General features: G+C 43.8%; 1 protein-coding gene across 1 annotated transcript in view; it reads left to right on the top strand.

Annotated features, from left to right (window-relative positions):
* Map7d2 (MAP7 domain containing 2) overlaps nucleotides 1-16,696 on the top strand; it is an 80,403-nt gene that overhangs the window by 24,840 nt on the left and 38,867 nt on the right. Inside the window, exons 4-8 of the mRNA XM_013026457.1 lie at nucleotides 3,263-3,374; nucleotides 6,937-7,047; nucleotides 9,034-9,156; nucleotides 14,261-14,415; nucleotides 16,207-16,331. Coding sequence (XP_012881911.1) covers nucleotides 3,263-3,374; nucleotides 6,937-7,047; nucleotides 9,034-9,156; nucleotides 14,261-14,415; nucleotides 16,207-16,331 — 626 coding nt within the window. The remainder of the gene's footprint in view (nucleotides 1-3,262; nucleotides 3,375-6,936; nucleotides 7,048-9,033; nucleotides 9,157-14,260; nucleotides 14,416-16,206; nucleotides 16,332-16,696) is intronic.

Below are 16,696 nucleotides of genomic sequence, written 5' to 3'. Positions count from 1 at the left end.
CGAGCGCTCTACCACTTGAGCTACAGCACCACTTCTGGTTTTCTGGTGGTTTATTGGAGATAGGAGTCTCACGGTCTCTCCTGCCTGGGCTGGCTTTGAACCGCGATCCTCAGATCTCAGCCTCCTGAGTAGCTAGGATTACAGGCGTGAGCCACCAGCGCCCGGCTCCAAGTTTCTTATACTGAACAGATGACCAGGAAAGGGCTCTTTCGAAGAGTAACTTCGTCCTCTTTATGTTAGTTTGTTATATCTAACCTGCTTATGTTCTCACTGTTTTATAGCTAACAAAACTGCCAAGTGGAGTATAAAACAAGAAATGTTGGAGCTCATCTAAACAAAAATCACATTCAGAGGGCCTCAGTTGATGAAGCCCCATGCTCATCACCTGACCTCCTGACCCAATATGGATTTGTAGGGCTTGAACTCAGGGCTTGGGCACTGTTCCTGAACTTTTGTGTTCAAGGCCAGTGCTTGACCACTTAGAGCCACAGCATCATTTCTGGCTTTTGGGTGGTTAATTGCTGATAAGACTCTCACGGACTTTCCAATCGGGGTTGGCTTTGAACAGTAAGCCTCAGATCTCACCTCCTGAGTAGCTAGGATTACAAGTGTGAACCACCAGCATCTGGCTTTTAGAATATTTTCATTACTCCATTTCAGCCTCTTCGGGTTCCATGAGTCCCCCTTCTCTTGGAATTTTGTCGCAGCCTGTTTTTTCCCCAAGTGAATGCTACAAAGTGAGGGTATCTTCCTCTCTGGGATAGCTCCATTTTCCTAAGCTTACAAGAGGTCTAAAGGACACAATCTCTTGGTGGCATTTGGAACAGCTTGGCAGATTTGAGGTGGATGGCATGGGTAGTTTTGTTTTTTTTTTGGTCGGTTGTGGGGTCTGAACTCTGGGCCTGGGCACTGTCCCTCAGCTCTTCAGCTCAAGGCTAGCGCTCTACCTCTTGAGCCACAGCACCACTTCCAATTTTCTGGTGGTTAATGGGGAATAAGAGTCTCATGGACTTTCCTTGCCTGGGCTGGCTTTGAACCTCGATCCTCAGATCTCAGCCTCCTGAGTAGCTAGGATTACAGGCGTGAGTCACCAGCACCCGGCTGTCAAAGGTAGTTTCTAAAGATTATTGAACAATCCCTTATAACACTGTCCCCTGGTAGCTCTCAACAGTGTGGTTGGCTCAGTGAGACTTGGTGTTTTTCCTTCTCATTGGGACCTTCCGTACATGAGGAACTGTCTTGTTAAGTCCTTTGGGCATATAGGAAATCTACCATAACTCACCCCACACCAAATGTACTGTAGGGTGTGGTTTAACCACTTAAATTAGGTCATTACTTACTGTAGGTTAAATCTATAGAATGAATTTACCATTCAGTCCCAGTCTCCAATGATCCTATTTCAGACATCAAATGGTGGTGGTCAACTTTTATTTGGCAGACCACTGGTGTTGGCCAACAGAATGGAATAGCCCTGGGTCATAATGGTGGGACAGCCAGGAAATGCAGACTCACCGTGGTTGTAGAATGCTGCTCATCTCCAAACTGGACCACAATTACTAGCCAGAACAAGTCTTTGTTTTGCAAAAGGGAAAAAATATCTCCTTCTATACTTTCAACAAGAGTACCTTAGAAAAATGTTACTGAGGGAAAATTATGAAGAGGAGGCTGAGATGTGCAGAAGCCAACTCGTTCTTCTCATCCCTCTGGTAGACACAGAGGGATCTATCCAGACCTCCTGAGTGACCTATGCCTGTTCCTAGTAAGTGACGTAAAAGAGCCTTTTCCTGATAGTTAAGTCAGGGATACTTCAATGTATTTTGCTTGCTTGTTTTTATTAAGGTAGGGGAAAAAAATCCTGTCTTTGTGTTCTGGATGGAGTCAGATAGAAATAGCCTCATTAGCTCAGTGTAATGGCCGGACTTGCTCCGGTGGAGGCAGGGAGACAAGCTGGTATTTGCAGTGTCATTGAGGTGGTGAGGTACAGAATTAAGATGCCTTTTCTCCAGTGTCAAGGACAACTTTATGGAAGTTAATTTGCTTAATACAAGAGAGTGCTTTTAATCAGTCCTTTGTGAAGAAAGAAACCTGAGAAAGTTGTTTTTCAATTATCTGGTTAAAAATTGCATCGTTCTTTCTCCCCACCCCTCTAACTCTGGAAATGAATGGCTGCTTTATTTTGTGGCAAGAAGGTTCTGTACCCTCATCTTGCAAATGTTGAGATGTGCAGGATTATCCCTTGAGTCCTATTAGCTGAAAAGTGTTATAATGTAGAAAACAATTGATTTGCCTTTGAGAAATTCTAAGATGAGAATGAGACTTTGTAAAATAAGTCTCAAAGTCTCATATTATCCCAAAGAGCTATATGTAAGACTACAAAGACTAAAACTTCACCTTATTTTTTTGGGGGGGGGTCCAGTTGTGGGGCCTGAACTCTGGGCCTGGGCGCTGTCCCTCAGCTCTTCAGCTCAAGGCTAGCGCTCTACCACTTGAGCCACAGCACCACTTCTGGCTTTTTTCTTTTTGCTTATGTGGTGCTGAGGAATCGAACCCAGGGCCTCACGCATGCAAGGCAAGCGCTCTACCACTGAGCCCCCTTCCCAGACTCTTCATTTTATTTTTAAAGTGTGATTTTGTTGTTATTACTAAGGTATTGTTCAGAGGGGGTCACCATATGTCAGGTAATGAGTACAATTATTTTTGGACAATGTCACCCCTTCCTTTGCTTCCCTACCCCAGATCTCCCCCAAATCATTTTTAAACCTCAAATTATATTTTAATTTAAAACTCAAATCAGAATGCTACATGCTTTCAGTTAGAAAGGCCTTAGCTGTATTCTGGAGCCAGTTTTCCATTTTCTTGCTGGGTGGGGCAGAATGGGGCTTGAGACAGGCCTGAAGGAGTTAATGCTTGTTGGGCATTATTCTTAAACAAATCAAGGGCTGGCATAGCAGCAGCAGCAGCAGCAGCTTCTCCCCAGGGAAAGGCGGGGAGGAGACAGGGACAGAGGAGAGACAGGGACAGAGGAGGAGACAGGGACAGAGTGTTCAGCTGGGAGAGCCAGTGCTAGCTCAGCCGCATTGTTTACTCTCTACCCACCAAGGACACACTGGTGTGGTGGCGAGAGCATGTGTGCCCGGGTTTGGGATGATGGGCACAGAAAGCCCCATTTGGTGACTCATCCAGAGCACTGAGGCGCAGCAGTGCAGTAGGACTGGGTGTTGGTCTCTTTCTCTGTTAACCTCCAACACTTTGAACTGAGCAGGAGCGGCTGGAGGCAATGATGCGGCGGTCCATGGAACGCACCCAGCAGCTGGAGCTGAAGAAGAAGAGTTCGTGGGGAACATCACTGGCCTCAGGGAACGGAGGACGTGATTGTAAGTGCAGAGCTGTCCCCACTTTGTAGGGCCCCAGTAGGAGAGGATGGGTATCTGCATTATCTGGGGAGGGGAGGGTGTTGTGCACAATTTTACAGGTTTCCTTTTCATGCGTGTATTTAAAACCTGCTCATGCATTTCTCACGAGGGAGAGTTGTACGTGCTTTCCTTGCTAGCAAACAGCACTTGATGTAATATTGGGCTTTGAGGGAGAAGAAAAACAAGGCAAAGGAAATGAACGTAATATAGAGCCTGCCTAGCTGGACCCAGCAGGGCAAGTTGGCTGATTTTTTCAGGGGAGGGGAATGGCAGCGAGGCTCAGTCACAGCTCCAGAGGAGACTGGCAATGGCATGACACCTTACCTTCTTGCAAAGGGCTGGGTCTTTTCCTCCCCTCATTCTGAGTTTTTGTTGCTCTTTTTGATTTTGTTGCAAGATGACTTATTTATTTCATTATCCAGTTCATACTCATCTTTAAATTTCCAAATGTGTGCATTATGAGATGGATTGTTACTAATCTCACAGGGACTTTCCCCTCTTTTCAAAAGTATCACGCTGTGTTTGTGCACTCAGCCTTCTATTAGGTAGGACTCACGTACTAGCGTTCTGAGAATAGAGGCTTAGCGTACTGTTCCTTGACTTTGCTGTATTGTGCTTTTAGCAGTGAATATACTTTATCCCTTTCTTTGGTGAGAAGTCAACAACCCATGAGTTATTTTTCTCATTTCCTAATTAGAAACTAAAATGCAACAACCAATCAGGACTTTTTTCTTTTACCTCTCTTTGCTCTGATCTTTTTTTTTTTGCTGTGTAGGTGAATCAGAAAATGCCCCACCCCTTCCTCTAGGTTTAGCAGCCAGCACCCTCCCTCCGGATGCAGGGACCGCTGCCACCGCTGCCGAGCCTACCAACGGTATATCCAAGCATCACCGTGCATAGCATGCTGTGATAACTGTCCTGACCACCCTCCTCCATCACTGTGTGTCTCAAGCACTTTCACAACGGGTTTCTTAATCTGGCCAGTTACAACTTTTCTTCTAGAGATGTGAATGACACACCCATACTTCTTTGTTTCTCTGTCATCGTGGAGCTGTGCATGTCTGATGTCTTAGTGTCGTAGAGGCATCTCATCTTCAGCTCACTAACTCTTGCCTTAGAAATCCTGTCAATATTTGATTTTTGCGCACTTAGATCTTTGACAGTCTCATTAATCATTGGTCTAAGGCACTGAGTGGTGAAGTATCACTTGAGATTCACAAAGCAGAAATCTCACAGAGTTCTGAAGTAGAATACTTGGTGTTAGTGTGATGAGTTCTAGGAGAAGCGTTCGAGAGGAGTCATAGGGAGTTTATCAGTATTTCGAACACTGGGAGTTCCAAATAACTAGACAACTTGCCTTTATGCTTGATTTCATCTCTTTCTCTCTAAAGGCTTCTGTTTTAGATGCAGGCGTGGTGAACCCTAATGGCCTAGTAAGAGCAGAACTAGCAAGACTTAGCTCCCATTTAATCATGAGTTTAGAAATACAACCCGCCTTTCACTGACCAACAACAAAATATAAGAGAGGTACGAGCTGGTGCTGGTGGCTTATGCCTGTAATCCTGGCAACTCAGGAGCTTGAGATCTGGACAGTTAAGTTTGGAAGACAGCCTGAGCAGAAAAGCCAATGAGGGTCCATCTCCACTTAAGCAGCAAAAAGCTACGCTAGAGAGGTGGCTCAAGTGATAGAACGCCAGCCATGAGTAAGCAAACAGAGTGAGCCAGAGGCCATGACTCAAACCTTTGGTACAAACCAAATAAAAAAGGGAGGGGGGAGGATGAAATGTTTCCCAGCGATACCGGTCATATTGGCAGTAGAAAGAAATATCCTTGCTTTCTGTCATTTCCTTTGACAAATAATGTCCTTATTAGTGGTGAGTAATAGGACAATTTTTGCTGCACAATGAGATACTGGCCTTCCCTTACTGAGGGGAGTAAGTATAACAATCATTCACTTTGAATTAATACCCAAGGCAGGACTGGTGAGAGGAGTGACTCACATACACTAAGAGGACCCCCAAAATGCCAGTAATCAAGATAACAATAATTTTCAGTGAAGTATTTTTTTAAATAAAAATTAATACAATCCGGGCTGGGAAGGTGGCTCAGTGGTAGAGTGCTTGCCTTGCATGCATGAGGCCCTGGGTTCCATTCCTCAACACCACATAAGCAGAAAAAGCTGGAAGTGGCGCTGTGGCTCAAGTGGTAGAGTGCTAGCCTTGAGCTGAAGAGCTGAGGGACAGCGCCCAGGCCCAGAGTTCAGGCCCCACAACCGGACCCAAAAAAAAATTAATACAATCCATAATAAAATACTAGATTTCTTCTTCCTTCCCTTCCTTCCTACCTCTATGTCTCCCCTTTCCTTTCCTTTCTCTCCTCCCTCCTTCTCCCTCTCTCTGTAACCCATTTTAGGCAATTACTCGAACATTGAACTATAACCCCATCCCCAAATACTGAATTTCTAAAGATCAATGTCATACTGAGCCGTATTAGAGTATGGGGCAAAAGGGAAAAATGTGCATCCCTGCATATATTGTTGTATATAATTTCTAGTAACTACTTTTCCAGAAAATTAAATTAGTTCCAGAAATTGAAAAGTAGTTTTACAGAATACAATTTCAAGTTGAAATATGTTGTGTTATCCTCAATCCAACTACACTGTATTTTGACTTCAGCTTAAGTTAACTAAAATTATTTAGTTTCCAGTTAGTGGCAATTTTCAGACCTGACAGTTCTTGTCTTTGAAAATAAAATGAGCAGAAAATATTGATGAATTTGCTTCCTCAGCAGTGATAGGCATACTTTTTTTTAAACCTCAGGTTGTAGCATAGCTGAGCTGGGCACTGACAGAATCTCTCAGTTGTCTGTAATGATTGAGTTTAGAAGCATCTGAAATAATGGCTTGAACATCAGAACACCAAATCTAGGGTTTCGTGTTAAATCCTAACCATAAACTATTGCAGCATTTAGGAAAAGGACATTTTAACCCCATCTCTTCACAAGAGGACCAAAACAGACTGCCTTAAGGTAGATCTCTATTAAATATAGCTTTTTGTGTTCCAGATTACATCTTTCTCCAAACTGAGCCATAGAAAAATTGAGTTTCGGCACAGGGTCTCATTCAGACTGTAGGACATTTTCAATTAGTGATTTGTCTCTGGGTCCACATTTTTTTTTCGTGTGGTATGAATATGTATTAAAAAATTCTCTGGACACACACACACACACGAAACATGTTTTGAGGTTAGGGTATGGCTTTAGTTGAACATCGGTGTGAGCTTGGACATTTGAAATTGAAGGGAAGTACATGGTGAAGAAATTATAGATGGATAACTGCTGGAGCTCGAGTATTTTCCAGGTTAGGATCATGAGATGATGAGGGAATCATGGATGCCGAGTGTGCTGTGCTACAGCAGGACTCCGCTGGTGGTGTGTGGATGAGGACAGGAAGGACACTTTGGAATATGTGGTTCTCTGTCAACAGCGGTGTGAATACCAATGTCTTTAATGCGTTTCTCTGCAGCATGTGACAAACTTTCAACATCAACCATGAATTTGCCAAAGCAGACGGAGCCTCCCATGAGTAAACGCCTGTCTTCATCCACCGTGGCAATATCCTATTCCCCAGACCGAGGCAAGTGAATGTGTAGACCTAGTCTCTCCCGTTTGCTTCTTTCTGGTGTGAGCATCTTAACATTGGCCATTCTGAGCACTCTTTCTTGAGCCTTCTGCAAATAGTGCTTTGGTCCTAGCCTCCACGGCCTTGCTAACAGGATTCTGGAAAGCAGCATTGCTTCTTAGAGCCAGGTTGTTGTTGAATAGGGACAGGAATTCATCTTTTCCCAGTCTGTGAGAAACCAGTCACTTGCCACAGAGCATGGAGGAATTTAAAAAGTACTTACCTAATCAGGGACAGGATACAATTGATTAGCCAGGAAGAACAGAATTGATGAGTCAAAGGTTTATTTGGGGGGGAGGGAGGGAACTTTGTGTGTGAAAAAATTGGGCCTCTGAAGTTGTTCGTGGTTTGTAGAGCTGCCAAGTTGATGGATGAAAACAGAAGTAATTTGAGGTGTCTAAAAGAGGGAAAGGATGGCTAGTCTTTTCCGGCACTGCTTTGAGTTGGGAGATGATGCTTATTAGGGACCAATTCCAGTACCCAAATAGATTTAATAACATCTGTGCTCTAATGGAGGTCCAGATAAGTCATTGGAAGCCTGAATTTATGTCTTTCATAGTATGAAGGTTGGAAGGAGAGGTTTCTCCATGTGTTACATACGTATCCTAAAGCTCCACTGAAGGGGGAGCATTAGTTTGAGTATTGGGCATATCAAGCCATCACAAGTGGTGAGCAGGAAGACTTTTGTGACTTACAAGTGACCAGTTGGCTTTCCTGGTTATGGTTCCACTGGTATTGGCCTCACTACTGTATCACAGAGACAGGGCGTGTATGTCAGAGCACCTGTGAGTGTCAAGAGTCTACTGATTTCTAGTGCCCTTCATAGGTCAGCACCATAGGAACTTGGAAGGAAGGAAGAATTGGACAAGAAAATACACAATCTTGGTGGGCACTGGTGGCTCATGCCTGTAATCCTAATTCCTCAGGAGGTTGAGAGCTGAGGGTCACAGTTCAAAGCCACCCTAGGCAGAAAAGTCCTTGAGACTCTTATCTCCAATTAACCACCAGAAAACTGGAAGTGGTGCTGTGGCTCAAGTGGCAGAGTATCAGCCTTGAGCAAAAAAGCCAAGTGAGATCATAAGACCCTGAGTTCAAGCCCCAGTACGGGCACCCCTCCCAAATACTCTTTATAACTATTCCATTAATGAATAAAGCCCATATGTTTTTGAAGATTCACATGGTTACAGATTGATGGTAAATTCTTTTTTGCATTGATTAACATGTGAACATATACATGCTATTATATGCTATTGACAACTAAATTATTTGCTAGTAAATTATAAATTGAAAACGTATAATCCTCAAACCAAAGAATACAAAGTAATTCTTTGAATCTGTTGCCATATAATATATTCCAAAACCATTAAGCTATTTTGGTCATTGAATTTTAAATTATGAATCCCATTATCCTCCATTAAAGCTGAAAGTCATATTTTCATGCCTTCTGGTTCAGTTTGACCCTTATTTATAGGGAAAAGATATGAAAGGATCTATTTTTATATTATTATAGGATGGAATATTTCATTTAAAATCTGTTATAAAATATCTGAACAGAGGACCTAAAATGAGCATTTTGTAGCTGTAATCTTTTTGTCACTGGTAAGTGTACTAGATGAGGGAATGACTATATTAACATCTTGGGAGATGGGCTAATTTCCTTTACATGATACAGATCACTCTACTGTAATAGTGTGTTAAGTAAATTCTGGTGCCCCAAGAGAATTAATGCACTCTCCAAACTCTAAATGATGCATCATTTGTTTTATTTTCCTGTGATAAATTCCAAAGCCATTTATCCATTAGAATATTTTTATTTTCCACATTTGTTCTGCCACCCCAAATTTAATTTGCATCATGCATGCACTGTGTTGTTGAAACATTTTTTTTTGGTTTTCTTTTAATTTTGCTTTTTAAATGTTTTCATTTGATTCCATCTTTTAGCTCGTCGCACTCACCTTAGTCCTATGGAAAACTTTCTTGTTATGCGACTGTTGACACCCACACAGGCTTCTTTAGCCAGAAGCAGAAGTGCATTCATGTTCTCTGAGCAGGCCAGAGACGCAGGTAAAAGAGGTTCAGCTGGTGACACCAAGGAAAATGATCAGAGCAGTGTTGGTCACCCTTGGAATTTACTCCTGAAGTTTTGTGTTTTGCTTGCCATTTGCTGGCTTTGTAAAATGTCTTCATTGGTTAATAACATTTTCTACCTACCAGTGTTTTGCTGTTGCTGTTTCTTTTAAGTGTCACAGAGGTGAGTAAATTGTTTTATGACTAAGGCTATGTGCTTTGGGGGGGAAAAAAACCACTTGATATGCTATGAAAGTTAGTAGCCTTTGCATAGGAAGTGGTTTGGCAAGGTTGCCAATAGAGCACATTCTCTGGCATTCCAAAGCTAGCTGTATCACTCACTAGCTCTTAATGTTTTCAGAAAGTCGATTTATAACTTCTCTAAACCTCAGTTTGCCTATCTATAAAATGGAAGTTACTTTAAATTGTGAGCACCAGGAGTGATCGCACGTGTCTACTCAGGAGGCTGAGATAGGAAGGTTGTAAATTCAAGGGCAATGAAATGAGACCCCCCCCACCTCAAAATTTTAGTATTAAATTGTTACAAGAATTAAATAGGATAATGCTATAAATGAGAGAGTAGAGCCAGGCACTTGTGGCTCATACATATAATCCTATATACTCAGGAGGCTGAGCGCTAAGGATCATGACTCAATCTTGCCCAAGTAGACAGATCCCAGAGAGTCTCATCTCCACTTAACCATCAAAAAGCCAGAACTGGATGCATGCCTTAAGTGGTAGAGCAAACTCTGGCAAAAAGATAAGTAATAGCAAAATGCTACAAATTCAAGCCCTACTAGTGGCACACAAATGAATGAATGAGAGGAAGAGAGAATGGGATGAAGGAGAGCGAGGGAGGGAGTGAAAGATGACACAGATTAAGAAATCAGCCTTGCAACTTAAAAAGCTGGTTGATGGACTAGCAATGACAACATCACCTGGAAACTTCAGGACAGCCTGCACTTAGACCCTCTATAGCTGCACATTAAAGTCTGAGAAACCACGGGACCAGACCATTAAAGTCCCACCTTTGCTCACTCATATCAAATCATCATGTCAGGATTAACAAGGGCTGATATTATTTGTGTGCAGATTAGCAATGCCATGTCCCTGTAAGTTGGGTCTGTGTTTTCCAGCCCCAAGACACAGTGTATTTAGTGAAATAACATGTAAATGACATTAAACCTCCTAAGCATAGATTACCTACCATATGACTCAGCAGTGCCACTTCTAAGTATAGAGCCAAAGAAATTAAAAGCATAGAAAAACTTGTACACAATGTTCTTAGCATAATTATTCATAGTAGCAACAAAGTCCAGGGGAAAACAGGCGCACGCTCTGGAAGGCACTGGGGATCCATTTCCCCAGCAGGGAATCACGACAGCAGGTACAGAGTGTCGCCCACAAAGGAAGCTGGTTAGAGACTCCGTACTTAGGGTTTTTAATAGGGCCTGATTATGTGCATGCCTTGCCCAGCACACACCAAAATTGCAGATTCCTAGGTCGAAAGCAGGATATTCAGTATACACCATATTAAACAGTTGAAGCACAATGAGCCACTCATCCACAAACGGTGGGAACCCTGCCCACATCTGAAGTTCTTAGATGCTGGCTGTGGCCTAACCTTGTGAGCAGAGCATTCAAGTCTGCACAGTCCACCCCTTGACCCTTTGCCAAGGTATTTTTTGACCAGAAGACCCACACAGCAGGATGAGAGCAGCCTAGGATACTGACCTCTTTATGTCCATTAGGAATTCTAGATTTAGCAGTTAAACCAACTCTCACTAACCATCAAGATCTTTGTTAGGTAGCCAGGTGGCTTCCTTCATCACTTCCTTTTGAGTCTGTTTCACCCCCTACCCTTTTTGTCTAAAAAACATCAGTCCCAGCAGGACACGCTTGTGGTTCACCCTAGCTACTCAGGAGGCTGAGATCTGAGGATCACAATTTGAAGCTAGCTCAGACAGGAAAGTCCAGGAGAGATGATCGCCAATTAACCACAAAAAAAAAGCCAGAAGTGGAGCTATGGCTCAAGTGGTAGAGCACTAGCATTGAGAAAAAAGGCTCAGGGATGGTGTCTAGGCCCTGAGTTCAAGCCCCAGGACCAACACCAAAAATACAAAACAAAGCAAAAAACCCCCACAAAACCCCCCACAAACCATCAATCCCTTCCCAGTTACATTGAACAGATTGTTTTACAAAGGTGTATTGGGAAGAAAGTAAGGGAAGTAGTGATGCATCCCCTAGAGGAAATAGAATTTGATTTGTCATGGGTGGGAATAGGGGTCTCATTGCCAACTTGCAACTTTTTGGGGGCCTAGAAAGACAGGGTCATCTTTTGGGTAATCTAATCAGAGAAGGGTATACTTTTGTACAATCCAGATGCTGCCGGGCACCAAGATCCAAGGATCGAGATTCAAAGTCAGCCCGATCAGGAAAGTCCATGAGACTCTTTTTTTTTTTTTTTTTTTTCGGTTGTGGGGCTTGAACTCTGGGCCTGGGCGCTGTCCCTCAGCTCTTCAGCTCAAGGCCAGCGCTCTACCACTTGAGCTACAGCGCCACTTCCGGTTTTCTGGTGGTTTATTGGAGATAAGAGTCTCACGGTCTCTCCTGCCTAGGCTGGCTTTGAACTGCGATCCTCAGATCTCAGCCTCCTGAGTAGCTAGGATTACAGGCGTGAGCCACCAGCGCCCGGCTCCATGAGACTCTTTTTTTTTTTTGGGTCCGGTCGTGTGGCCTGAACTGTGGGCCTGGGCGCTGTCCCTCAGCTCTTCAGCTCAAGGCTAGCGCTCTACCACTTGAGCCACAGCGCCACTTCCGGCTTTTTTCTTTTTGCTTATGTGGTGCTGAGGAATTGAACCCAGGGCCTCGAGCATGCAAGGCAAGCGCTCTACCACTGAGCCACCTTCCCAGCCCTCCATGAGACTCTTATCTCCAATAAACCACTAGAAAACTGTAAGTGGACCTGTAGTTCAAACAGTAGAGTGTTCGCCTTGAGCTGAAGAGTGCAGGGACAGCGCCCAAGCCCAGAGTTCAAGTCCCACAACTGACAAAACAAACAAACAAACAACCCAGATGCTTCAGCAATATCTAGGATATGTTTTTTCTTCCCAATTTTTTTTTCTTGGTTGTGGGCTTGAACTCAGGACCTGAATGCTGTCCTTAAGCTCTTTTACTCAAGGCTAGTGCTCTACCACTTTGAGCCATAGTTCCACTTCCAGTTTTTAAATGATTAATTAGAGATAAGAGTCTCATGGGGACTTTTCTGTCCTGGCTGGCTTCGAACCGTGATCCTCAGATCCTCAGATCTCAGGCACGAGCAACCAGTGCCCAGCTGGGACCATCTATTTTTATACCAGTCCCCAGTTGATGTTCCACACTCCAGAGTATATCTATATCTGGAAATCACATTTCTTTTCATATCTCCCTTTCTCCAGAGGCTCTATTTAAAACTCTCAGCAGGAAAGTTTAGCTATAGGAATTGTTATAGTTCCAGTATTCAGAGTTTTAAGTGCCAGCATCCACTGATGACAAAAAAAAAAAGATGAAAGCTTTCTCTTCCACTTGGAGGAGAAAACTAAAAAACGAAGACATGTAGACCACACATTCTTGCCTCACTTGAGCTAGTCTGGATAGGAGTAGCCAGGGAATCCGCTGAGCCAACTCTCTTGGACTTTGCAATTGTTATCTTCAAATTCCATAGGCAGCTTTGACCTATCATACAGCAGATGACTCCATGATCACCCAGGCCCACAAGTTCCTCATCCTTTATTCCTTTATCCCATCTTTTCCAAAATGGTGCTTTGACTACATTTTAGTGAATCAGGATCAGTCTACCAATGACCATTTCTTGTTTTTTTTTTCTTTTTGCCAGTCCTAGGGCTTGAACTCAGGGCCAAACTCAGGGCCTGGGTGCTGTCCCTGAGCTTCTTTTCCTCAGGGCTAGTGTTCTACCACTTGAGCCATAGCACCACTTCCAGTTTTCTGGTGGTTAATTGGAAATAAGTGTCTCATGGACTTTCCTGCTCTGGTTGGCTTCAAACCACGATCCTCAGATGTCAGCCTTCTGAGTGGCTAGGATTACTGGCATGAGCCACTGGTGCCTGGCTCAATGTCTACTTTTGACACCAATTGTAGCTGGGTTTTCTGAGACCACTAAGGTTAGATGATTCACCAGAAATATACATAGAAAAATGAGCAAAGGGAAGAAGTACATGGTTAGAGGGCCAGAGGAAAGTATGTTCAACTTTTCAAAGATCCTTTCCTGGTAGAGTTACACAGCAATGAATTGTGATGACACTTGTGAAATAATTGCCGAGTAAGGAAGCATTCTAGACAGAGATTCTGTGCTTAGGAGTTTTACTCAGGACTAGTTATGCAGGCACCTATGCTAGTCCTATACCCAAATTTCAGAAACCCAGAAATGTGTTATTTATATAAACAGTTTAGGACCAGAAGCTAATTGTAGGAACTTCCTTGAAATCTAAGTTTCTAGGTAGCAGCCAAGAGCCAACATTTAAACAGGCCCTTCCAAGGACAGTGGTCAGGACTGCTGTGAAGTTCTTTTTTATGTGTGAGTACTGGGGCTTGAACTCGGGGCTCACTTGGCTTTTTCTCTCAAAGTTAGTGCTCTATCACTTGAGCCACACCTCTTCATCCAGCTTGTTGCTGGTTAATTGGAGATAAGAGTCTTGCAGACTTTTCTGCTCAGAGTTGGCTTTGACCTTCAACCCTCAGTTCTCACCCTTCTGAGTATCTAGGATTACAGGCATGAGCCACCGATCCTCGGGTTAATTCTTCTTGCATAAGGAAACTGAGGTCTTCTCTAGAGCTGCCCAAGGTGATCTAACTAATTAGTAGCAGTATGGAATCTGACTTACTCCAAAGTACAGACTGTTAACCCCTGAAATGAATTTGACTTTTGAGTCTGGGAGCCTTTTAAAGATGGGCTCCATTCTGTGTACAACAGAAAAAGGAGAGTTTTGACAATGTGGATTTCCTGTGTTACATTTTAATAAAAATGTTCTTCTCAACTTCTGCACCCCTCGCTTTTCTGATCTGCACTCCATCTTTGTTGGCTATATTATCTATAACCCTCTAGTTTTCCATGCTTGCCCTCGTATAGCTCCTGCTAGCCCTCTTAGATCTGCATACAAATCTTCTCCTACCCGAACCATGGAGAGGAAGAAGGCTGCATCTGCTTCTGGCGCGGGAGAGGCTGGGAAGGATGCTCAGGCAGGAGCAGAAGCATCTTCTGTAAGTCTAAACTCACTTGCTCACTACATCCTTTCCCACTGTGCTTTATCTAACAGTGTAATGACTTCCTTCCCTTGACCTGAGTTTAATGCTTCTGTCAGCCTAAAGGACAGGAATTTGAAGGAGTGTTGCAGTGACATCTCTGCTTCTTTAAAGCCATCCAGTCCTGGGCCTTTGTGGGTGCCTACTTACTGTTACCATTTGTTCTACACAGCAAAGTACCCCAAACCTTGGCCTCTTAAACACAGCAAAGTACCCCAAACCTTGGCCTCTTAAAACAACATATATTTCTTACCTTGTGGGCTCTTGGGGTCAGACTTGAGAGCTGCTCAGTTGAGAGATATATGGTTCTGGTATGGGGTCTCTCATGAGACTATAGTCAAAATGCTGGACTGGTCCTGTTCTACATATTCCTCTCATGGCTGCTGACCAGAGGCCTTACTTCCTTACTACTCTTAGGGCAAACCTGCTTGCGCATCCAAATCACATGGCAACTGGCTTCTCCCACAGCACATGACGTGGGAGAGAGTACAAGAAGAAAGCTGCAGTAACTTTCATGTCCAACTTGTCACATCTGTCACATTATTTATTCAAAGGAAGTTGCTGAGAGCAATCCAAAATCAAGGGGGTATTGAACTCCACCTGTTCAAGGGAGGCCTTAATGCTAAAACCACCATAATGTTGCATTATTTTATTTTACTTTTGTAGTACTGGGCATCATCCCCAGGGGGATGTTTCTACACATTCACTGTGGCCCTGAGGGTCTTTAAAAAAAAAGAGGTGAGGAGCTGGGAAGGTGGCTCAGTGGTAGAGTGCTTGCTTTACATGCATGAGGCTCTGGGTTTGATTCCTCAGCACCACATAAGCAGAAAAATCCAGAAATGGCACTGTGGCTCAAGTGGTAGGGCACTAGCCTTGAACTGAAGAGCTGAGGGACAGTGCCCAGGCCCAGAGTTCAGGCTCCATGACCACCACCAACAACAACAAAACAGGTGAATGCTTCTGACCCTTAGGTTTGCTGTAGGATGAATTACTGGGTGTGTGTGTGGGGGGGGTTTGTAGATGTGGGCCAAATGAAGACTGGCTTCAGGAAAGTATATTGAGGAAAGAAAGGAAGAGATCCTTATGGAGTCACTGGTGTCCTTGTTCTTCTGCCTTCTTCCTAGAGAAAGGAAGGGGACAATTCAAAGAAATGGGAGTGTCACAGTCCCGTTACCATGTATGCCATCCAAAGTCGCTGTCTTGGATAGTGTAACCACATTCTCACACACCTGTAATTTTTTTTTATCAGTCGTGGGGCTTGAACTCTGGGCCTGGGCGCTGTCCCTCAGCTCTTCAGCTCAAGGCGAGCACTCTACCACTTGAGCTACAGCGCCACTTCTGGTTTTCTGGTGGTTTATTGGAGACAGGAGTCTCACGGTCTTTCCTGCTCGGGCTGACTTTGAACCGCGATCCTCAGATCTCAGCCTCCTGAGTAGCTAGGATTACAGGCGTGAGCCACCAGCGCCCGGCTACACCTGTAATTTTTTAATAGTTAACATATGCTTTTCAACTCTTCCATATGTCCAAGAGCAAAGTATGGTTCTATTGTTAGCTCTTGGTATGATAACTGGAAGTGGGAGCCTTCTATTGAATGACCTAAATGTGATGCACATTACACACGAAGCATATCATAGCTTTATATTGGTTCCTCTTAAAGCCGTGTGCCAATTGCATCTGGGATATTTTTAGAAATTGTAGTAAGGAGTATCAGCCACTCACAGTAACGGTCTTACTCTGTGTCCCTTACAGATGGAGAAGATGAAGAAAGGACGAGGTACGGCTTCTGCTCCACCTGGGGGCCTTGGGTCCCCACTGAAACGACACGAGCTTTCCGGAGATACTCCTAAGAGGGCATCCTCTCCTGTAGCATCCAAGTAAGCGTCTTTGCCCTTTGTTAGATCCACTGGATGGTTAAGAGCTAGTCCGTGGCGCTTTGTTCCATCCACTGTTGCAGCTGTTGCTTCCCATAAGACCTGGCCAGCCAAAAGGAGCAAGCAGGAGAAATGCTAACCTAGAGCTGTCTCTTTCAACTCTATGTATCTTCTGGTAAATGATGGATCATTGGGAGGTTTGTTTTCTGGCAAATATAGACTTCTTATTTGCTGAGGTGAAGCATTGAGCATTTTCTTTGGTGCCCTTGAACTCCAGCCCACTTCTTTGGTATTCTTAGCTACACTCTTTTTTTTTTTTTTTTTGCTGAGGGGCAGTTACTGGGGCTTGAACTCAGTGTTTCACTTGT

This window comes from Dipodomys ordii, unplaced genomic scaffold, assembly GCF_000151885.1.
Source record: "Dipodomys ordii isolate 6190 unplaced genomic scaffold, Dord_2.0 Scaffold94, whole genome shotgun sequence".
In the NCBI taxonomy this organism is placed as follows: domain Eukaryota; kingdom Metazoa; phylum Chordata; class Mammalia; order Rodentia; family Heteromyidae; genus Dipodomys; species Dipodomys ordii.
This window is presented reverse-complemented; position numbering and strand designations above follow the sequence as displayed.